The sequence below is a fragment of the Mastigoproctus giganteus genome, chromosome 4 (genome assembly GCF_048544385.1).
Source record: "Mastigoproctus giganteus isolate SK-2022 chromosome 4, ASM4854438v1, whole genome shotgun sequence".
Lineage (NCBI taxonomy): Eukaryota > Metazoa > Arthropoda > Arachnida > Uropygi > Thelyphonidae > Mastigoproctus > Mastigoproctus giganteus.
In genome coordinates, this window is record NC_143578.1 from 109,298,783 (window position 1) to 109,324,850 (window position 26,068).

Genomic DNA, 26,068 nt, shown 5'->3' on the forward strand with positions numbered 1-26,068 from the left:
TTATTTTGAAACCTCACAATATATGCTGCCATCTTTTATGTGTTTCGAACTAATAAAAGACAGTTGAAAACAGCTTTGAACATCAGGGGAAGAGATTGCACCTGTCCAATTTGCTTTAAAAAAAGCAGAAATTTCTCTGGTATTGATTCAGATCTATAAATTGAATTAAATAATAAATAAATACATACTGATGTTATTATTGCTTTAATAATAATAGTAATGACTATTATTATTATTTGCAAAAACTGAGTTTTTTGCAAATTTTACAATATTTTTTACAACTTTTACCAAATTTTTCCTCTTTTTTTTTTTTTTTTTTTTTTTTAAATTTAAATTTTGGCAATAATTTTACTCAAATATTGGTCAAAATAAGAGAAAAAATTAATTTTTAAAAGCATTTATGTGTAAAGATTTCATTTTAAAAATGCTAGAAAAAAAATGCAGACCTTTCGGCTATAGCATAAATATTACTACTGTGAACTCACAGAGTGGAATAGCAAGGCACCTCTGTAGCCAGGTGGGAAGGAGCAGCAGTGAGTAGCACACGTTCTTGATTAGACCAGGGTTCGAGCCCATCACAACCAAATACGGAGGATGCGTAAAGGTTAGGGAATGACCACCGCATATCACGGAGCAATATGGCCTTAGTTGCTAATGCTCCTAAAAACCAAATAACAAATACAACAACAACAGTGGAATAGCAAGGTTTTAATTGTAATAAATAAGTATCTGAAAAGCTCTAATCATGTAGTTTGGCATATATTTTTATTTTTAGTTAAGAAATTTTACTTTTAGTATGGATATAAGAAATTTGAAACCCTTCGAACATAATGATATAGTGTAATGTATATCTTGAACTTGATAGTTTATGTTGTTGTTCTATGATCTTAGGGGCAATGGCGACTAAGGCCATAGTGCTCCATGTATATTGTCTGTAAATTGCATGTGTTTTGAGTTCAAGAAACATATTGAGCGCAAGTCTCATCCCAGATAACTCCCAAGTAGCTAGTGACAGTGAAAAAGAAATGACTTTGAGGGCTTTATAGAGGAAGATGTCGCTGCTGTTGACCAGGTCTTGGAGAAGTATACTAATGAAGGCCTGACAGAAGATGACATGGCCAATGCCAAGCAAGTGATGGCACAGTTTGTCAATAGAGAAAGAGGGACCACAATAGAATGTTGGGCAGATAGGGACAACAACTGTCCTACATATGAGCACATGACTGAATGGGAAATAACTGAAAACATTATTGGAAAAAGTCATGATCCAGATGCAACCGAAGATGAGGAGACAAAGCTACCCCAACCTAAGATCACAGAGGCACTCACTGTTTGCAAACTACACTTAAATTTCTTGAAACAGAAAAGGTAGATTCCCTTCAAAACAAAGAGATGTAATGAAACAGTTAACCCTTGATTTTTTTTTAAAAATGAAAGACTAAAATGTGCAAAAGTTTGTTCGCTAATGTCTATTTCACAGTACAGTGGTACCTTGGATTGCGAGTAACTTGGTCTGCGAGTGTTCTGCAAGACGAGCAAAAATTTTTAATAAATTTTAACTTGATAAACGAGCAAGGTCTTGCAATATGAGTACAGTCAGTCCTCGTATAACACGTGTTTACACTACACGAATTCGATCATACATGATTTATAAATAGGGGAACGATGTCGTATATAACACGAACCGAATTCGCTTATGCATGATTCACCTTTGTGTTTACAAGAAATAGCAGTCGAACGCAGAACACCAACCGAACGCAACACGATAGGAATGAAGAGAAGATTCTGAAAATGTATTTATGTTTTTTATATCAGTGAAGGGGGAAACACATTTCACCATAATAACTTAAAAACCGACACAATTCCAGCTATTGGTATAATCGCAAATGCAATTAGATCGAGTTTACTACCAGTTTATAAGAGATTCTACTAGCAGAAATGCAACTGGAAATGCAACGAGAAGCAACTAGCAGGTGATACTGTGACCAAGAACTTGATCTGTGAGAAGGGAAAGGCCTTGTACGCCAACCTCGTAAGTAAACTGCCAGGTACATATACAGGAAACGAAGGATGCTTCAAGGCGAGCAGGGGATTGTTTGATAATTTTAAGAGGAGAAGTGGCATCCATAGTGTTGTGAGGCACAGAGAGGCTGCGAGTTTGGACGCTAAGGCAGCTGAGGCGTTCGTTGCCGAGTTCCAGAAGACGGGGCTTTTTTTGGAAAAAGACGCCAAAGAGGACCTACATTACAGGAGAAGAGAATGCAATGCTCAGTCACAAGTCCATGAAAGACCGTCTCACCCTCTTGCTGTGTGCTAATGCAAGCAGTGATTTCAAAGTCAAGCCCCTGCTCGTGTATCATTCCGAGAATCCACGAGCCTTCAAGAAATGCAAAGTGCAGAAGAGCCAATTAAACGTTATGTGGAGGTCCAACAGCAAGGCTTGGGTCACTCGTATCTTGTTCGTTGAGTGGATCAATGAGGTCTTCGGTCCTGCAGTGAAGAAATACCTTTTAGGAAAAAAACTACCACTCAAAGTCTTGCTGGTTATGGATAATGCTCCTGCTCATCCTCCAGGCCTCCAGGACGACTTACTGGAAGAATTCGAGTTCATTAAGGTCAAGTTCCTTCCTCCCAACACTACTCCATTACTCCAGCCCATGGTTCAGCAGGTCATTTCAAACTTTAAAAAGCTTTACATCAAGGCACTATTTCAGCGATGCTTTGAGGTGACCGAAGGAACTAACCTTACCCTCCGAGAGTTTTGGAAAAATCATTTCCACATCGTAAACTGCCTTAAGATCATCGATAAAGCCTGGGATGGGGTCACCAAGAGAACCCTCAATTCTGTTGGAGAAAACTGTGGTCTGATTGCGTTGAGGGGTTTGCTCATGAACAGGAGCTGCCAGTTGTCAATAACATTGTGTCCTTGGGGATGACCATGGGACTGGAGGTGAATAAGTATGACATTCAAGAGCTGGTGGAGAAACATGGCCAGGAGTTTACACCGATGAACTGATGGATCTGCATCACGAGTAACAGCAAGAGGTTATGGAGGAGATCTCGTCTGAGGAGGAGGAGAAAAAAATGGAGACATCCCACTCTTCAAATGAGATTAGGGAGGTGTGTAAAATGTGGGAATCAGTGCAAAATTTTGTAGAAAAACACCACCCGAATACGGCTGTGACAGTGCGAGTAATGAATCTGTTTAACGACAATGCAATGTCATATTTCCGTGAAATCCTTAAAAGGAGGCAAAACAAAAGCAAGTGTCGTTGGATAGATTCCTTGTTAAAGTCGCACAAAAAGAAAAAGTCAACAGATAGCAGTGATTCCATTAGTGACAGTGAAAGTCGTCCTACCCAATAATTAATAAATTCATTGCTTTATGTATATTAAATTTAAATATTAAAAATATAAAAAAGTATGTATGTATTTTGTATTAATCATTTTTACAGTATATGAATATTTTTGAGTTTTGGAACAAATCATCTGGGTTTCCATTATTTCTTATGGGGAAATTCGCTTTGATATACGAGTAGTTTTGATTACAAGCACATTTCCGGAACGAATTTTGCTCACAAACCAAGGTACCACTGTATTGCAATTATTGTGGGGGGGAAAAAAACAGAGATAAGCAAAACTGATAGTACATTGTTAGTAAAATTGATAGTAAAATTGATTCAAAATTGAGGTTTGAATGTCGAAAATTGGCTAGAATTTTCTAATGTGATTCCCGCTTATATTGCAATGTGATTCTTTGGACCAGCATCGTGTCATAACGGGTTTCACCAGTATGTGCAACACAAACTGGAGCAATATGACATTAAGGGCAAGTTACTGTTATGGATAAAGGGCTGGTTGAATGGAAGAAGACAAAGAGTGGTATCAATGAGCAATGCTCTTCGTGGATTAATGTTATTGGTGGATTCCACCAGGGTTCGGTGCTGGGCCCATTATTATTCTCAATATTTATTAATGATATTGATGAAGGTATATCAGTCTTAATGTCTAAGTTTGCAGATGATATTTGGCAGGGTGGTTAATGACATTAATCAGGGTGAGCTACTGCAACAAAGTCTAGCATAATTATGCTGATGGGCTCAGAAATGGGAAAAAAATGCAAAGTACTGAATATGGGTAGCAGTAATATCAAGTGTAACTTACCAAATGAGTGGTACTATGCTCAAGGTAGTGGAAAATCAAAAAAGACCTGGGGGAATTTTGCAATCAGACATGAAATTCTCTGACACACTGCTCATGGGGTTTTGTCAGTGATATACTGAAAGAAAGAGGTGATTATTCCTTTGTACAAGTGTTTAGGCCACATCTTGAGTACTGTATACAGGTCTGGAGGCCTCAATTTAGGACGGATATGGAGTTGCTGGAATGGGTGCAGAGAAGGGCAACCAGATTGGTGAGGGGGAACAAAAGGGTTGCTCTTACCAAGAAAGACTTCTCCACTGAAAATTGAAGTGTGTGGACTAGGCACCTGCTGAGAGATCTGATTTAGGTGTTTAAGGCCTTGAATGAGTAAGCTAAATGATGGAATGAGTAGGCTAAATGTTTATGGAATTTTTCCTCTTACTGAGACTATACGCATGAGGGGGAAAAAAATTCAAATTGAGGAAAGATGGTTGCAGGATAGATGTGTGGATGTTTGCCTTCAGTGAGTGGGTGGTTGAACGTTGGAATAGGCTTCCATCTGTTGTTTTAGAGGTGGATAGTTTGAATAAATTCAAGGAAGAACTAAATAAATTCTTGAAGGGTATGGATGAGTGAAGTGCATTTTTTTTGTTGTTGATGCTATATAAGCTTCCTTTCTTGCACCATTTGCCACTTCTCTTCCTCCTACTACTACTTCTTCTGCGGCTGCTACATTCAACAAACATACTTTATGCATTTCAATGAATGAACTCTTCAAAATGAATGGATTTAACGAAAAAAGGGGAACCCATTTGCAAGTGGAAGCATTACCAAAACTAATTACAACAGAATAATTAAATACAGGTAACTCCCACTTAGTTCCGGAAAAAATGAGTGCTAAGTGAATCAGAGGTAAGCGAGCGCTGTATTCCCATAATGTAACGTATATTTGTGAGTTGAAGTCTATGCCACAGAATATTTCCTAATCAATAATAAATGGTAGTGAAAAGACGCACAAATTTCAGTAAAAATATTTAATATTAAAAAATTTGTACATATAAAATATTCTACATTACATACCTATAGTCAGTAAATGAAAAAGCAGCAAGGCTCAGTATGTCCTTTGGTATTGATCAATTTTCAAAATGAGAGGAATTACCTCAACATATGCATGTAGGACATTTCTAAACTAACACTATCCTTGAATAAATGGACAGGACTTTTCAACCTTAGTCATGATCACAGGGCAGTAAACTTAAAATGAATTGTTAAATTTATATATGACGGATTATTTGCTGTCATGGAGCATGTGCATAAAAGACCAGGAATCTGAACTAGGTTAGAGGCATCATAGGTTAATCGAATTAAGAGTTAATTTAACTGCCAGCATTTCAGCTAGTAATAATTTTATATAGTTATCTGGATGTTAATAATTTTATATAGTTATCTGGATGTTAATAATTTTAGTGTCATTAAATAAAAATGTATGGTCCTCACTAATAGCACACTAATTCCACAGAGCGTGAAACATGTACTGAAGTAGTGTGTTCTTTTATGCTTGTATGCAGGGAACAATGTGTAGATCCCAGGTAGGGCAAGTCACAATCTTTACATGAAATATGATAAACTATCATTTATCTGAAACTGGTCAGAAGATCGGATAGAATGATTGTGTAGTATAGTCTGTAATTTCAGTGTAGGTTTCGAAATAATTTTAAATTGTCTTTAAAAAGTTGATTGAGTTGTTTATGCCATCATTCAATGTAAGGTACAGAAATAAAATATTTTTTCTTATTACTATTGTTATTTGTTCTTCGATATGTCTAATTACAGACAGGAAGTAGCCCCAATTTCGAAATTTGTTTGTCAATATTTTTATTTTGGTGTTTAAGGCGTGTGTGTGTTATAGATGTTTAATGCCGCATAAGCTACACTGGCTATAGCGTGCCTTGGTGTTTAAGGCCAATTCAGATGAAGAATATTTAAATGTAGTAAGGAACTGATTTAACACGATCGATCTTTTATACGTCAAGAGATGGTAGTTATCACAGTGTAAAAATATGCCCGTGTTAGTACGTTTCCTACATATTTTGAACAGAATGTCATTCATGTTACGTGAAAGTGTAAAATTTAATGATCTATTGTCAATGATCTAATTATCTATTTAATGATCTAATGTTCTCAGTTTCTAAGGTAAATTGTAGTCTAGGGTGGATATTATTGAACGTATGTAAGATTTCTTGTGTAGCAGTGAGTCTGTAATACAAAGGATGTCGTCTAGATAGCTAACATAATATGTTAGCTATCTATCCTAGGAAGTAAAGGTGATAAATATAACTGTTCAATTTTTGACAGGTAAATTTCGAGCATGAGGCCGCTAAGATTTAGACTCATCGGTAAACCAAAAATCAGTTTTTAAACCTTGTTTTGGAGCATGATGTAGTTTCCTTCAATTAAAAATTTGATTGAATCAAAAATTACTTTAATAGGAAATTTTGTATGGATTATTGAGAAGGAGTTTTTACTCAACATTTCCCATATGATATCTAGTGTGTATTCTACATTCACATTGGTGTGTAGTGAGGTGACATCAAGACAAATCATTCTCTTTCAACTGTGTATCTTTTAAACTATTAAAAAAGAGCATCAGAATTTTTTTATACTAAAATTTATAGCTTGTTGAAATGGCTTTACTATATTATATAGATGAGTGACTAAGGATGCGAAAGCTGAGTGCTTGTACGAGATGATTGGAAGGATGGGGTAGTTCGCTTTATGTAGTTTAATTTGACCAAAAAGTCTAGGAATATTATAGGTTCTAGCTTTTAAATCTTTGAGTTAGGCCATAGAAATATAATCCTGCTTTTGGTATAAAGTCAACAATTTGTTATATTGCAAATAACTTCCCATATATAAATTCAACAATTCATTTTAAGTTTACTATCCTGTGATCACGACTAAGTCCAAAAAGTCCAGTCCACTTATTCAAGGAGAGTGTTAGTGAAGAAATGTCCTACATTCATAAAATGAGGAAATTCCTATATAATTATGTGGTAAGTAAATAGATTAATTATTAAAATTAAACTTAAAATGCCAATTAAAATCATGAATTTATTAATCTGATGGCCCTTGGCTTTTGAGTTTTCCTATCTTTGGACTGAAATATGTGTCAATTTTGGGTTGTACTTTGGCCCTCTTTCTCTTGTAGTACAAAATCATGTAGGCATTAATTTATTTCTTTAAATTTCTTATTACCTCAGAACTTTGATCCATGTCAGTTGTTCTCGCAGAAATAATCACGCATTTTTTCAAAGTGTTGGAAAGCTTCACTGAGTCCTTTTGTAGTTCAGCAACTTTATCGGTTCTGCATCTGTAGGATCTTGATCATCTTCTCCCTCAATTGCATGCTCTTATTCTTTTGTAATTTCTATAAGTTCTTCATTAGAGAAGCCAACCCTGTCATTGTCAAACATCTCTTGTACATCGTCATCATCAATTTTGTCCAATCTGTTTCTTTTCTGAGCTCAACAATTTGCACTTCAACATTCTCCACCAAATCATCTGGTTTTTGGGAATCCATTATGGAATCCTTCCAAACTTTCCTTCACACCCCATTAATGTTTTACTGAGTCACTTCATCCGAGGCACTTGAAATGTTGTAGGATTTCCTAAACTCATTTAGGCTCGATACATTTTCACCAGTGTTGATGACTTTAATTGCTTGGGAAAAGGTATTCCTCATGTAGTAAGCTTTAAATGTAGCAATAACACCTTGGTTCATTGGTTCGTTTATATGATTGTTCAAATGTTCTTTGCTTAGATGTCCTGGCGCACTGTCCATGATAAGAATTGTTTTGTAATCAAGGTTATTTTTTGCACAATATCTTTCCACTGCAGGATGAATTCAGAGTACCAATCAACGAAAAGAGGCCTAGTTACTCAAGCTTTTTTATTAGCCTTCCAAATTACAGGTAGGTTTGATTTCGTGAAACCATTAAGAGCCCTTGAATTTTTTGAATGGTGAACTAAAAGGATTTTTAATTTAAAATCCCTCACAGCATTACCGCTCAACAATAAAGTCAACCGATCCTTTGCCACTTTGAAGCCTGACATGTATTTTTCTTCTTTTGATATAAAATTTCTTTTAGATATTCATTTCCAAAAAAGTCCTCAATCAATGTTAAAAACTTATTGACCAGTATAAGACCCTTTTCAATAATTTTTTGGCAAGTTCTTATTGGAAAGTTTTGACTCCTTCTTAATCTGCACTTGCGGCTTCTCCCTGGATTGCTATGTTGTGTAGGTTACAGTGCTTTTAAAATCTATTCAACCATCCCTTACTAGCATTAAATGGTTCCACATTTTTTTCAAGGTCAGCTTTCTTCAGATCACCATATAAGCTAATCACTTTTTCTTTAATAATAATTTAACTTAACAGAATTCTGCATTGGATACTATCTTCAATAAAATTATTTAGAAGCCTTTCCATTTCAATCATAATAGCCAGCCTGGCTCTAGTCAATTTAGTTGTCTCTAGTGAAACAGCTGTCTTTCCCACTGATAAAATTAATTCTTGTGATAAAATTAATAAGATTGTGATAAAATTAATTCTTGTGATTAATTAATTAATTAATTTTCACGAATTAATTAATTCGTGTCATTGAACGGAATCAATATGCTTCAAAATGTATAATTTAATTTTCAAATTCAGTCTTTTTCTTACCTTTGTCATCTTCCTACTGCATCCAGACACTGTTGCTTTTTCATTCTTATCTGCCATTATTAACTATTTGAAAATATAACTGCGGTGCATTAATTATGATGTCTAACACTGTACTGAGTGATGACTAGCCTTTGGATAAATGCATATAATGCAAATATTACAAGCAATACTTCATATTCCTTAACATGATCATTTTTAAAAATGTTTATCTCAGAACTACGTAACAAGTCACTGTACTGCAATTAAATTAGCATGGGAGAAAATTTCATTGAGTGTGGGAAAATTTCTCAAGTTGGCATGGGAAACATTTTAATGCTGTTTTGCTATTCATTCTCAAGCTTTCATCATACATCAGATGAAATATTTTCATTAAACATGCCAAAAATTCAATCATCACGCTGGTAAAAGAGTGTTATAGTGAGATACGAAAAAAATTGCATTGGCTTTGGACAACTGCTCAGCTCATCCAAAGTTTACTTTCAAAAACATTGAATTAGTTTTCCTACCTTCAAATACCACATCACTGATTCAATCTCTTGACAAGGGAATTATAAAAATCTTTAAAACCTTTATAGATCGGATATGAGGCGAAGAATCATCCAGCCTATAGATGAATGTTTGGGAACATCATCCGATATCACAAAGCAGATAACTGTTCTAAATGTACTTCACATGACAATGAATGCCTGGAATGAATTTTCCAAAACCTGCATTAGCAACTCTTTCAAAAAATGTGGATTAATTATTCATGATGGACAACTAAGTCACGATACTGATCACGTTGAAAAGCCCAAAGACATGGGTGAATAGGAGTTTAATGAATGGGTGGACATAGATGGTGATCTACAAGTTACTACAGCTTTAACAAATGAAGAAATTGCTCAGTCTGTTACTGATAATTTCACCGAGGGGGAGGAAAATGAAGATGAACCAGAACAAATTCCAGTTACAAAACAGCAAACTCATGAAGCTATAGCCATCCAGAAGAAACCATTGGAAGAAACTGGTGCAAGTGATCATGAATATAGACTTTTATATAACATTGAAAAATCTATAAATAGACTTTGTAGTGATCATTTAAAGCAATCTAAAATAACTGACTATTTTAAATTATAATCATATTACAAATTGTTATGTTTAATTGATATGTATATTAATTAAACTGTGCAAGTAAGTATAAATTTATTTTGCTAACCTGGATAAATTTATTATTATTTTGTTTGGAACATAAAAATCGGAATACTCTTCTGATTTTTATGTATCATTTAACTGATAATAAAGTGTAATTTTGTGCTTTATATCTTTAGCATTAGCATTAGTAGAGGCATATGATGCAAGAAAGCAAGCTTATTCAGCATCAGCCAAAAAAAAAAAAAAAACACACCACTCCCATTTCACCCCTCCGTTCGCTCGAAATACCTGTCCAGTTGAGCCTTAAATTTGTTTAGGCTATCAACTTCAACAACAAGTGATGGAAGTCGGTTCCACAAACCAACCACCCGCTGGCCAAAGGCTAATTTCCGCACATCTATCTGACATCCATCCTTCCTCAATTTGAATTTATGCCCTCTGAGCTGATTATTCTGAGCAAGATGAAGAATCCCATTGGCATTGAGCATGCTCAAACCATTCAAAGCCTTATACACCTCTATCAGATCACCTCGCCGGTGCCTAGTCTCCAGACTCTGTAATTTGCAAAACTTAAGCCTTTCTTCGTAAGAGCAACCCTTTGTTCCATTCACTAATCTTGTTGCCCTTCTCTGTACCCGTTCCAGCAGCTCTACATCCTTCTTGAAATGAGGCCTCCAGACCTGTATACAGAACTCAAGGTGTGGCCTAACCATTGCCTTATACAAGGGAATAATCACCTCCTTATCCCTGCTAGAAAAATTCCTGTATATCATTGACAAGACACCATGAGCTACTCTTGCAGCTCATCTGCACTGCTCAGAGAACTTCATATCTGCCTGCACAATTACCCCCAGGTCCTTTTCATTCTCCACCACTGTCAGTGTAGTACCGCAGAGTTGATACGTTGTTCTGGGGTTACTGTTTCCCATATGTAGTACTTTACATTTGTCAATGTTAAACTTCATTTGCCACCTCTCAGTCCATCTGTTCAACCTTTCCAGATCCTGTTGTAGAAGCATAGCATCAGAGGTGTCCTTAGCAACCCTGCCAACCTTTGTATCATCTGCAAACTTGGACATTAAACTTGATATCCCATCATCAATATCATTCATAAACACCGAAAACAACAATGGACCCAACACTGAACCCTGAGGAACTCCACTAATAACATTAGTCCACGTTGAGCAGTGTCCATTGATTACCACTCTCTGTCTTCTGCCACTCAACCATCCCCTTATCCATAGCAGCAATTTGCCTCCAATGCCACACTGCTCCAATTTGTGCAGCAGTCTTCCATGTGCAACAGTATCAAAAGCCTTTCTAAGATCCAAATATATAATATCAAAGTTATTCCCTGCATCCAGTTCTTTTGTGACTACATCATAGTATCCAATCAAATTGGTCAGGCAAGACCTGCCCTTAACAAAACCATGCTGCGTCTGAGCTATAACTGAATTCTTGTCTAGATGATCCTGCAGTGCTTCTTTAAACAGTGCCTCCATTAATTTGCCTGGAACAGAGTTAAACTAACAGGTCTATAATTATATGTGTCAGCCTTTGATCCTCCTTTGTGAATTGGGGTTACATTTGCACATCTCCAGTCTATGGGTACCTCCCCTGAGTCCAAAGAAGCTCTCATAATTATGGCTAGGGGTTTGCTTACTTCCTTTGCTGCCTCCTTTAATATAACTGGATAGATCCCATCCACCCCAGGTGCCTTTTTTATGTTTATCCTCAACAATCTCTCCTCCACTTTCCTCTCAGTTATTACGAAATCATCCAGCTCACTGCCAATGTTTACTTTACCTACATCATTCTCCTTCCTGAATAACTCCTCATGCGTGAATGTAGATGCAAAATACTTGTTTAGATTGTTAGCCACCTGAGCAGGATCCTCAACTGTTGAACCATCAATATCCAGTGGACCAATCTGATTCATCCCTTTCCTCCTTGTGTTTAAATAGGTAAAGAACTCTTTTCTGTTTTTCTTTGCATCCTTTGCCAAGGATTTTTCGTAGTCTGCCTTTGCCTGCCTAATCTCCTTTGTGACTTGGTTACAGACCAACTTATATCTATCATAGGCTTCCATGTCACCCATTAATTTGTATGTTTCCCATGCATTTTTCTTCTCTGCCACATGTCTCATCAGTTCATCTGACAACCATTTAGGCCTAAACCTTGAACAATATTTCTTAGTTGGTATGTAAAGCCTGGTAGCCTCCAAGATTAGTTCCTTGAATGCTTCCCATTTTGAGTTTGCTGTTGGTAACATCATCAGTTGGTCCCACTGTATAGAATTTAAATACTGTCTCAGACCATCATAGTCGCCTTTACGAAAACAAAAACCCTTCCCTTTACCTCTGATGGTAGTTACCTCCTTGAGTAAATCCCACTTCAACACACTGTGATCACTGCCACCTAGTGGTTCATTTATCTGCAGATTCTTAATGCGTGAAGAATCACTACTGATAATCAGATCAAGAGTATTGCTCCCTCTTGTTGCCTCTCGAACATGCTGATGTAGAAAACAATCATCCAATAAATCCACAAAAGCCTTGCTAGTGTGCGAGTGACCAACCCACAAATTCCAGTCAATATCTGGGAAATTAAAATCCCCCATTATAAGACTCTGATTTACTGGCCCACTCTATTTCCCTGTACAATATCTTATTATACTCATCAGAGTCATTAGGCCTATAGCATACTCCTACTCTCAATTTTGATTTCCCTATGCTTATGTCACACCAAACTGACTCGACACTGCCCTGTCCATCGATGTCGACTGGCTTCACTTCCTTGGACTTTATGTGTTTCTTAACTAATAGCATAACCCCTCCTCCCCTCCTGTCCTGTCTATCCTTTCTATACACATTGTATTCCCCAAATTCCAGTTCCGCATTCCTTATATCTGTGTGACACCACGTCTCTGATATCACAACAATATCTGCCTTTGATGTTTTGAGCAATACCTCAAATTCATCAAATTTATTTACCAAACTCCTAGCATTGGTGTACACGCAGGTATACATGCACCTGTTTCTATTCTTAGCTACCCTAACACAACCCATGTGTTTACTTGTACCGCAATGACTCCCAGCAGTCTCTGAAATATCTTGCATCTTGTTTTTCAGGCTTCTGCTCATTTCAATAGAAGCAGTGCAAAAATCACTTCCACCTCTGCCAGTGGCTACTGTTAATCTATTAGTCCTTGTATCCCCCCCAACTAGCAGTTTTCCGACCCACCTAACTCTGCCTCGACAGCATCAGCAAAAATTCTTGTACCCTTTCTATTTAAGTGTATCCCATCCCTGTAGAAGCAATCTCTCCTGTTAACAAGTACAGTCCAGGCTGAAAAAAATTCTACCCCTTGAGCCTTGCACACTCCCTCCAGGGCCGAATTGATCGACAAGGCTCTCATCATATACTCCCTGCTATCGTGTCTGGGCAGAATTGCAGACACTTTCAAATTCAACCCTAATTCACGGCTTTTTTTTTCAACAGTGACCTGTACTTGCTAAGTAATTCCGCCGGTCTCCTACTCTTAATATCATTAGTGCCAACGTGTACAACTATATCACCTTTTGTTCCCTTAAAAGATGATATCCGCTCTACAACGTCATCAACCTTTGCTCCTGGCAACCTTTGACCCTGGTCCTATTCCATCTTTATTGCCTCTGGATAATATTTGTTGATTTTTGCTTATTAGAATCGCCATTTATTAGAATCAAAATTCAATTCGCGAACCTGATCATATTAACTGGCGCTTACTGTATATAATATCAAAATTGCTTTTTGCATCCAGTTCCTTTGTGACCACATCGTAGTATCCAATCAGATTGGTAAGACAAGACTTCCACTTAACAAACCCACACTATGTCTCAACTATTATTGCAGTCTTGTCTAGATGATCCTGCATCACTTCTTTAACCAATGACTCCATTATTTTCCACGGAACAGAAGTTAAACAAACAGGTCTATAGTTATTTGTGTCACCCTTTGAACTCTCTTTGTGAATTGGGGATACATTTGCACATCTCTAGTCCATGGGGAATCTCCCCTGAATCTAAGGATTCTCCCATAATTATGGCTAAGGGTTTGCTTACTTCCTTCACTGCCTCCTTCCATATAACTGGATAGATTCCATCTGCCCCAGGTGTCTTTTTTTTTGTTTAACTTAAACAATTTCTCCTCCTCTTTGTTCATTGTTATTACAAAATCATTTACCTCCCTGTTAAAGTTTAGTAAACTTCTGTCCCCCCCTTCCTTACAGAATTCCTCATGTGTGAATGTAGATGCACATTCAGTTTGTCAGCTATCTGAGCAGGATCATCAACAGTCGAACCACCAACGTCAAGTGGACCAATTTGATTCATCCTCTTCCTTCTAGAGCTTACATAAGTAAAGAAGTCTTTGTTGTTTTATTTTGCATCATTTGCCAAGGATTTCTTGTAATCAGCCTTCGCTTGCCTAACCACCTTTGCGACTTGATTACAGACTAGCTTATATCTGCCATAGCTTTTTGTGTCACTTGATAATTCATATGCATCCCATGCATTTTTCTTCTTTGCGACGAGCCTCATTAGTTCATCTGACATCCATTTAGGTGTCTAAATCTCGACCAGTATTTCTTAGTTTTTTATGAACAGCCTAGTAGCTTCCAAGATTATTTCCTTGAAGGCTTCCCATTTAGAATTCAGTGTTTTTAACATCATCAGTTGATCACATTGTATAGAATTTAAGAACTGTCTGAGACCACTGTAGCCACCTTTACGAAAACAAAAACTCTTCCCTTTGCCCTTGATGGTAGATAACTTTTAAGTAAATCCCACATCAGTACACTGTGTTCACTGTCACCTAGTGGTTCCTTTATATGCAAATTGTTAATGCACAAATAATTACTGCTGATAATCAGATCAAGAGTATTTCGCACTCTGGTTGCTGTTGAAAACAATCCTCCAATAAATCCACAAAAGTCTTGGTATCATGCGAGTGACAAACCCACAAGTTCCAGTCGATATCTGCAATATTCAAGATGTTATTAACTGTCTCCTCCGAGGTGTATGTCGTTTGTACAGTCAGGGTATTTGTGTTGTTTATCAGTATACCTTTGGCAGCTTGTTGGTAACTATGCGGAAAACCACATCCCCATGAGTCAGCATTACCAGAGATACCAACAAGAGATTGCCATGATTCCTTTTTCTTTTGTCTAATAAAACTTGTATAAGAATTTCTCAGGAGCAATAATTATCCCTTCAGGCATTTAAAAACTGAGAACAACCAAATTTATACTTACTTGGGCTGTGTGGTGGTATTTCAGCATTTCCAGCCAACAGTAAATATATGCCTGCAATATATTTCTGGCTATAAAAAAGTGGATAGAAAAAGAATATATATAGGTACTTAACTTATTTATACATTAATATTAAATTAAATATCAATTAATATTATTATTTATTTTATTTATTTTATATATATAGATATATATCTATATATATATATAAAATAATGTGTGCTGATAAAGAATAGAAAAATAAGCTATGTATTAAAAAGAAACAAATTCCTTATTTGCTAAATTCTAAATCTAATTACTGTTTACTTGAGTAATGCTTACATCTCTCTCTCTCTCTCTCTCTCTCTCTCTCTCTCTCTCTCTCTCTCTCTCTCTCTCTCTCTCTAAGCAATGAATGTGGAAAATAAGAGATTATCAGAAAACGACAAATAAATGATTATTAGCAATCGCAAAGAACAATGTAAAGTGTGTTAGTCGTCTGAAGTCACCAGGGGTTTCTCCCATCTCTCTGCATTGTTCTTTGTACGTGTGACACAGAACTCTATGGAGGCCAGAGATTTAAAAAGTGCGTGGGGAATGGTTTGTTGTGTGGTGTTATGTTCTGTTGTTTCTCTGATCATTCAGTCATTGGGCCGATACTGGGACAATCACAAAGAACACAAGGTTTTGTACTTTTCACATTCCTAGTGACTGCTGTAATTATTCATATACAGTCGATTCCGGTTATTTGGGACACATCGGGACTAGTACATTTTGGCCCGATTAAGCGGCTGCCCCAATTATCCGAAGTTTCACGTAAGTAGTTAAAAATACAATTTATCCCCCCCCACCTTTACAACTAGTTCACTGTACAATCAAATCACGTTACGACAAACTCAAAATAGTAAAGTACCGTTCACTATACGATGTGCAGTAAGCTCCAATCATTATGATCACGTTTGTGAATTGAATTTTAATTCTATTAAACAGCGATTCTAATTAGCAAAAATAGGAGGAATATTATCCACAGGCTATAAAAGTAAAGATATATTAAGCATAAATTTACCCTTTATTACCTTACCAATTAAACAATTAAATGATACGTGAAAATCGGAAGAATATACGTGATGATCGGAATAATTAATACGTACTGTAATATGTACATACTAACTAAACTAGTTGACATTTCTGTTACTAACATTTGTTGGTGGGGGCTGAAATTTAAAACAGTAAAAAGATAAGCAATCAATAACAAAGAACAGGGCACACACAAATTGAAAGTAACACAACACGTGCAAGTGAGAACGGAGTAACAAATTAGGAAGCTTTAAAAATAGGAATGAAGAGAAGATTCTGAAAATTATTTTTTTTATATGATTGAAGATTCCATGGAAGTGTAAACACATTTTACCATAACAACCGACAGAATTCCAGCTGTCGGTATTACCGCAAATTCAATAAGATCGAGTTTACTGTCCGTTTATGATAGATTTCATTAACAGAAAATGCCCAATAAACAGGTGACTGCTAATTGTTTTATGGTTGTGACCTCCAGAAATCCAACCGAACTATGTGGTACAGTCGGAGACAATCGTAGGGTAATCTCCAGTGCTGAGGTCTCCTGCCCCGATTAAACGGCATTTTGTCCCAATTAAGCGAAGTAAACCCTGGCTATTTTCTCGATTGGTTTTTGTTTTTTAAGATTTGCCCCAAATAAACGGCTGCCCCGATTAACCGGTGGCCCAAATAACCGGAATCCACTGTATATCATTACAGTACCAATGTTCCTGGCATACAACCAGAAAATGTCAAACTGAATATCTAAATATCTTCTAAAAAATGGCATCCATTTTGCAATGCTAATAGCCAGAGAATATCGTAGATAATTATTAGTTAGAATAAGCAAGTAATTTTGGCTGAATAACTGTGTAGTGAATGCATTTTACCTGTGCATCATTAGCTCATCTCACCATTTTTAAAAATCCTAAGGCTTAGGGTGCACTTCCATTTCTTTTTTTGATATATTCTTGCTGGTATAACTATCATTATTGATCAAGGAAATCTCTGACTATCCTATAATTTTTCATGATCGAGGTTTTCTTGTAGGTGTTCTCTGGGAAGTCTACTGCTACTAGATTCATACATAATAGAATTACACAACAGAAAGCCTCAAAGTATGTAAAATTCAAACATCATTAATACATAGTTGAATTTTGAGACAAAACAAACCAAAGTTTGTCAGTTAGGCATCATTATTGTAATATTTTGAAATCTTTCACGAGTATACAATAAGATATTATAATAATTATGCCTAGAATACAAACTTGTGCTTTTCTTAAAATTGAACTATGTGGTAATGATGCAATTGCACTGAACAATGTCATCCTCATTGTTAAAATAATTAACAGTCTAGTGAAATATAAGATATTTCTACTTACCTTGTATTTGTTTAAAATATTATAACTGTAAAAGTTATCCTTGTCATTTATTTATTTACATTATATTCTCCTGTGCACACTAGATATGGCATGCTTTCTAATTGCAAGCAAAGAAAACACATGATATGTGCTAATATCTGGTGATTGTGCAATCAGGGAATGTGTTATCACATGCTGCTGCCAGGTGAATATAATATACAGAGAGTTAGAGAAGAATGGGAGTATGTATAATTGAGAAATTAATAGTAAAAACCACAGCTTTGATGCTCAATACATTCTATGTTGATTTCAATATTTGTAAAAGAATAAGAGAAGTTTACCTCAAGAGTACTACTCGGGTCCCGAATAATATGTTCGAGTCCCAAGTAATTTTATTCAAGTCCCGAGTATTACTCAGGACATGAATAAAATCCAATTTAACATCTATCATAAACCAACAAATGCTGGTATACTTCTGCATTATAACACAGCTATCACCCATTCACCTACAAAATGTCTATTATCTTTAATCAGTTTCCCATTGCCTATAAATATTCAATGATGGAATCTGCTTTAGAGTCAGAAATACAGATATTAACCAGCAGATTCTTAGAGAGGTGTTACCCCCTTGCTACTATAAACCAAATTATGGTAGAAGATAAGGATATGATACAAAAAACCATACCAAACAATAAATTTTTCTGTCTCCCATATGTTGACCAGTGGCACAAACAGCTTAACATATTCTTTAAAGATACTGAATTTAAGATTGGCGCCAGACCAATATGGAAATTACATGCTATATTGAACAATCACTCAATTGTAACAAATGGGCCTGGTGTACTGGGGTCCATGGTTAAGAAAATATATACATACAATGATAACCCAGTTTAATATAATATAATAAAATATATAATAAATAAGTAGCAGTAGCTTTCAAGACTAACGAGTCTCTTTTTCAACTGATTTAAATACAACAGATCCGTTGTATTTAAATCAGTTGAAAAAGAGACTCGTTAGTCTTGAAAGCTACTGCTACTTATTATTATATATTCTATTATATTATATTGAACTGGGTTATCATTGTATGTATATATTTTCTTAATAACTCAATCCTTTCCTCTTTTCCAACACAAATAAATGACCTGGTATATAACATTTCTTGTGGTGATTGTGACTCGTCTTACCAAGGATCTACGCAGTTTCCTCTCAATTTTTGGGTTAAACAGCATGCAGCCTCAGTTCCTGCTTCTCATTTAGCAGCATCACAATTAGCCTTTAATGCCATTAATTAAAAACATATTTTCATTCAATAAGGCCAAAAACTTAATGTCCATTGTAATTATACACGACTATTAATTGCAGAAAACGTTCACTAATTAACGTTCACTAGCCACATCAATTAACGTTCACTAGCCACATCTAATCTCTGATTTGTGGTCTTTTACGAAGACTAATAATATCTATTTAAGATTTGTGCTCACACATACCTCAGTAATTTTCATTCCTGTGATCATGACATACGGTCAAAAATCGTTCTCAGCTTCAGGAAGGAAAATCGTTTTTTAAAACTTACTTGAAACTTTTTTTAAATTAATTTTTAATTGTGTTCAATTGATTTTTTAATATTTTTCAATTCATTTTATTTTTATTTTTTTACTGTAATCATTTTGCATTAGTGTTTTATTTGTTTTAATTTCTGGAGAGTATCATACAGAAGTGTTCTACGTATTATATTGAGGTAAACTTCTCTTATTCTTTTACAAATATTGAAATCAACGTAGTACATATTGTGCATCATAGCTTTGGTTTATACTATCAAATTCTTATTTTGCACTCTTATTGACTATTTCATTCACTTCCTTCTTCTCCAGGCATAACCTATTGATACACACAATTATGGGGGATTTTTTGAACAAAATTACATTAGATTAACACTAAGATACGCGGCCCAAAGTTACCACATTTCTTTCATAAAATATTGCCTTCAAAGCAACATCATTCTGAAGTTTGCCACGGTAAATTTAAATCATAAAATTTTGGGAATAAAGCAACTAGCACTTGCCATATCACGCAATATAGTTAAACTTGCCTTAAAATCTCAGTATTCTAACACACAAAAATACCTTTCCCTGGTTAGGAAACTTCCTGACAAATTAAAAAATTATCTACACCCAAACAATTGGTCTATATTGAAGACCTCCATTGATTTTCAATGTGAAGCACAAGCCACAAATAAAAAACAGACACATTAACAAATTGAATACATTATCGGAGGTATCAGGACAGGTTCATACGAGTTCAAACACATTTTCGTGTGCTTTGGACCAAGTGCATAGGAGTTCATTGAAAACCCACCCACGTGCATATAACATGCTAATGCACAATCAGAATGCTTCAGCTAGTTCTCAAACAACCCCTTGCCCAACGAACAATATTCCTACATTTCAAAGGTTACAAATCTTTCCTCGTATGTGCTATCGCAGGACCAGATTTCACTTTTAACCAAAGGATTAAATTATAATTTACCACCTCACAAGTTACTTAAAAAACAGTTCATAATAGATATTGAATTTGGACTTCATAATATCCCACAAAAAGATTTATTTATTTAACAAGTTAACCAAGGGTTCACCCTTGGTTAACCTGTTGAATAAATAAATTTTTAATAATAAATAAATAAATCTTGAATAACATAAAAGAAATGCAACTTCCTAAGTTGAATAGACATGAAAGTTCAGCTTTAAGTGAACTTCAGGAAAATACAGACATTATTATTCGGAGAGCAGATAAAGGAGATACAATTAAAACTGATTATATAAATAAATTAGAATCAATTATATCAGATACCTCCACTTATCTTGAAGTACACCCGGTACTATTCATCAATTTGGTTAATCAGTAAAATAAAACAAACTAACCATTTATCAAAAAAATGACTACATTACTATGTCTCAGTTAAAGGAATTAAAGATCAGAATATACAATATTCCTGCACCTTTTTGTCAGGTAAAATTGCACAAGACCAGTTTTCCTATTCAGCCCATTGTTTCTTACAGAAACTTGGTATTTTCCTCCTTAGCTACATATATATATAGTATTATAAAACCTTTAGACAGGCAAAACAATTTGGGATAAAAAACTGCAATACATCATTTAATAACCTTAAGGACTGTAGACTCGGTGATAATGTTAATTTATTCTCACTGCACGTTACTTCGTTATATACAAATGTAAACATTGAATACACATTAGATATTTTTTGGGATATGTTAAATTATAACTCTATACTGATTAATTATATGAATCTTCCTATTTAAGAAATTTTTCACTTAATTAAACTCTTAGTTGAAGCCAACAATATCACGTTTCGAGAAAAAGTATACAAACAAATTTTTGGTTTGCCAATGAGATTAAGTCTAAGTAACTTAATATTGGAGGTCTATCTCTCAACGATTGAGCATATATATTCAATGTCTTTTCTACTCCATATCGCATACTATGGGAGGTATTTATACGAAGTTCTTGTTATCACTGATAGTAGCACTATCCAAGACATTTTACATTCATTTAATAATATTCATCCTAGACTCATTTTTACATTGGAAAGGGAAAATATGGATACTGTCATTAAATTTTCTAAATTTCACGCTTACTTGGGACGTGAATAAAATCCAATTTAACATCTATTGTAAACCAACAAACACCAGTATGCATCTGCATTATAACAGCTATCACCCATTCACCTACAAAAGGTCTATCTTTAATCAATTTCCCAATGTCTATAAATATTCAACGATTGAATCTGCTTTAGACTAAGAAATACGGATATTAACCAGCAGATTCCTAAACAGGGGTTACCCCCTTGCTATTATAAGCTGAATTAGGGTACAAGGTAATGATAGGAGACAAAAAACTACACCAAATAACAATAGCAGCATCAAAAAATACTTTATTTTTGTCCCATATGTTGAACAGTGACACAAACAGTTTAACGCACTCTTTAAAGATACTGTATTTAAGATTTTGGCCAGACCAATATGGAAATTACACACTATACTGAACAATCAGTCAATTATTTTCTCTTTCACAACACAAATAAATGACGGTATGCAACATTTCTTGTGGTGATTGTGACTCGTCTTACAAATGATCTATGCTGTTTCCTCTGAATTTTCGGGTTAAACAACATGTGTCCTCATTTCGTGCTGCTCATTCACCAGCATCAGAATTAGCCTTTCATGTAGTTAACGAAAAACATACATTTGCATTCAATAACGCAAAAATACTTATTGTCCAACATAATAATACAAGATTATTAATTGCAGAAACTGTCGAAATAAAATTACATGAGATTTCTATTAACGTTCGCCGGCCTTATCTAATCTCCAATCTGTGGTCTTTTACGTGCATGTGCAAAGACTAATAATCTCTATTTAAGATTCATGTTCACACATACTTGGTAATTTCCATTCCTGTAATTGTGCAAAGACTAATAATCTATATTTAAGATTCATGTTCACACATACTTGGTAATTTCCATTCCTGTAATCACGACATACAGTCAAAAAGTGTTGTCAGCTTCAGGAAGGAAAATCATTTTTTAAAATTTACGTTAAACTTTTTTAAAATTAATTTTTAATTATTTTTTAAATGTGTTCAATTGATTTTTTAATTGTTTTCAATTTATTTTATTTTTTTACTGTAATCATTTTACGTTATTGTGTTTTATTTGTTTTAATTTCTCGAGAGTATCAAAGGGAAATGTTCTATGCATCATATTGAAGTAAACTTATTCTTTAGCAAATAATTGATAAAGTAAGTTACCATCCTTACATGGAGTAATGATGGTAACTTTGTAATTTTTCCAATGTGTTCCCTTTTTTTTTAGTTAAATTAGTTTTATATGTCTCAAAGAGTTTGTCAACTGTCAATGCCTGTTAATGGAATTTTATCCATATCATATATTTTCATTACAATAATGAAAATTTCATTTTCAAAGGAACATAGCAATGTAAATATAACACAAACACTAATATTTAAGGATAAATGGAATCATTGAAATACTGAAAGTCACTATTACTGCTGTCTAATTGGTCCTATTTGAAGCTGATATCTTGCTGAAGTAAACATACACAGTGGAATGTTGTTAGTATATTTTTAGGAGCCTGGAAAAAGCATCATCATCACAAGCAGGAAAACTAATTAAAAATCTCACCAGAATTAAAAACACATGTATTCATTAAATAAACATCTTTAAAAAACATACAGAATGTCTTGTTTCTTATTGTTTTTGGTTTAATTTGTAAATAATCATGTCCATTTTTGGCAATTGATTAATAACATCCACAGCAACACTAAAACTACAAACAAAAGGACAGTGTGTATGGCTTCCACAGTTTTCCACAGTGAACTGATATTTTTTGTGTGTTCACTGTGGAAAACTTCCACAGTGAACTGATATGGACTCTTGTTCTTCACCAACAACCTTGTCATCATCGGTCTATCTTTCTGCTTGGTGTCGCTTCATTTTTTCTATGGCTGGGAGATTATGCTATTGTCATACTTGGATGTAATCATCAAAACTAACACTATTCCAAGCAATTTGCCACTAATGGGGAACCATCAGGAAAGCATGACAAAAGCCAACTTAATTGAAGCTATTTCCTATGGTGTTTGTATCAACAGAATCTAAAGCAAGTTTTAAAATATCGATACTCCTAATATCGATATTTTCTTCTGCATGGTGTGTACAAAAGCCAGCCTCTTTTGTAGGAGTCTCTTTCTATAATTTTTCCTCAAATACTTAATTAAATTTGATCAAGGATTAAAAGCGACTTGTACAATTGGCTGGAAGGAACACCCCCCTTTACATTCCACAGATATGAATTGCTGAAGGGATGCACCCACATTTATCTAAAAAGAGCAAAATTTTTCTCTTCTTTGATCCCATTTTGACATTTAATGCTCATAAAACAATTCAAAAATGGGCAGTGTGGCCTTAATGGTTGCATGATAAGTGTGAGAAAAGGTACATACATTTTGCTTTCCCTATCACCAATTGTGCAAGCTTCTCCAATCCACAATGAGGGATCAAATGGTGACACGAGTAATTACAGACCTGTGAGTTCTGTTCCAGGGAAAATAATGGAGTCAAAGAAGCATTGCAGGATCATTTACACAAGACAGCAGTAATAATTCAGACACAGCATGGGTTTGACAATGGGAAGTCTTGTCTGACCAATTTGATTGGATACTATGATGTGAGATTTCCTATTAACTATTAGAAAGACATTAAAATAATTAAATTAATAAATTTAAAAAAATGAATAAATAATTAATAAATAAAAAAATTAATAATAAATTAAATTTCATCACATCACCAACAAAAACTAAAGTCACAAAGGAACTGGATGCAAAAATAATTTTGGTATCATATACTTTGATTTCCGGAAAGCTTTTGATACTGTTGCACATGGAAGACTACTGAACAAATTGGGACAGTAGGGCATTAAGGGCAAGTTGCTACAATGGATAAAAGGATGATTGAGTGGGAAAAGACAGAGTGTGATAATCAATGAGTACGCTCTACGTGGACTAATATTATTAGTGCTGTCCCTCAGGGTTCTGTGTTGGGCCCATTGCTGTTTTGTATATTTATCAATGATATTGATGAAGGTATATCAAGCTTAATATCAAAGTTTGCAGATGATACAAAGGTTGGCAGGGTTGTTAATAAGCAGTAATAACAGTATGCTGCTGCAACAAGATCTGTAAAAGTTGGACAGATGGGCTGAAAAGTGCCAACTGAGGTCTAACATTGACAAATGCAAAGTACTGCATATGGGTAGCAATAACCCCAGAGAAATGTACCAGCTATGAGGTGTTGCACTCAGGGTAGTGGAGAATGAAAGAGACTTTGGGGTAATTGTGGAGTAAGATATGAAGTTTTCTGAACAGTACAGACAGGCTGCCAAAGTAGGTCATGGGGTCTTGTCAATGTTATACAGGAATTTTGCGAGCAGGGGATAAGGAGGTGATTATTCCCTTGTATAAGGCAACTGTCAGGCCAAACCTTCAGTATTGTGTACAGGTCTGGAAGCCTCATTTTAGGAAGGATGTAGAGTTGCTAGAATAAGTACAGAGAAGAGCAACAAGACTGGTGAAGGGAACAAAAGGGTGTTCTTATGAAGAAAGGCTGAAGTTCTCCAAATTGCAGCTTCTGGAGATTAGGCACCTGTGTCGCGATCTGACTGAGGTGTATAAGGCCTTGAATGGATTGAGGAAAGACAATTGTAGAATAGATGTGCAGAAGTTTGCCTTTAGCCAGCAGGTAGTTGATTGCTGGAACAAACTTCCATCTGTTGTTGTGGAAGTTGATAGTTTAAATAAATTCAAGGCAGAACTAGACAAATTTGGAAAGAATGGATCAGTGAAATGGTAATGGGTTTTTTTTTTTTTTTTTTTGGCTGATGCTGTATAAGCTTGCTTTCTTGCACCATGTGTCTTTACTAATGCTAATGCTTAGGCAAATATCTTTTATTCATAAAATGACAAAACTCACATATACATACAGTGGATTCCGGTTATTTGGGCCACTGGTTAATCGAGGCAGCTGTTTATTTGGGACAAATCTTAAAACCCAATTGAGAAAACAGCCAGGGTTTACTTCACTTAATTGGGACAACATGCCATTTAATCGAGGCAGGAGACCGCGGCACTGGAGATTACCCTGCGATTGTCTCCGACTGTACCACGTGGTTCAGGTCGGATTTCTAGAGGTCACAACCATAAAACAATTAGCAGTTACCTGTTTTGGGCTTTTCTGTTAGTGCAATCTATCATAAACGGATAGTAAACTCGATCTTATTGAATTTGCGATAATACCGACAGCTGGAATTCTGTGGGTTATTATGGTGAAATGTGTTCACACTTCCATGGAATCTTTAATCATATAAAAAAATTAATTTTCAGAAACTTCTCTTCGTTCCTATTTTTAAAGCTTCATAACTTGTTACTCCGTTCTCACTTGCACATATCGTGTTACTTGCAATTTGTGTGTGCTGTGTTCTTTGTTATTAATTGCTTATTTTTTACTGTTTTAAATTTTAACCCCCACCCACAAATGTTAGTGAAGAGAAATGTCAACTAGTAGTATCTACATATTACAATACATATTAATTATTCCAATTATCACGTATATTCTTCCGATTTTCACGTATCATTCATTTTTTTATTGGTAAGGTAATATAGTAAATTTGTGCTTAATATATCTTTACTTTTATAGCCTGTGGATAATATTCCTCATATTTTCGCTAATTAGAATCACTGTTTAACAGAATTAAAATTCAATTCACAAACGTGATCACAGTGACCGGCGCTTAC

The 26,068-nt window shown here is 35.2% G+C and overlaps 1 protein-coding gene across 3 annotated transcripts in view; it reads right to left on the bottom strand.

The window, feature by feature from the left end:
• LOC150086985 (peptidyl-glycine alpha-amidating monooxygenase B-like) overlaps nt 1-26,068 on the bottom strand; it is a 627,331-nt gene that overhangs the window by 393,678 nt on the left and 207,585 nt on the right. For all 3 annotated transcript variants that reach the window (XM_090372880.1, XM_090372878.1, XM_090372879.1), the window contains exon 8: nt 15,291-15,358. In XM_090372880.1, the coding sequence (XP_090229006.1) occupies nt 15,291-15,358 (68 nt within the window). The remainder of the gene's footprint in view (nt 1-15,290; nt 15,359-26,068) is intronic.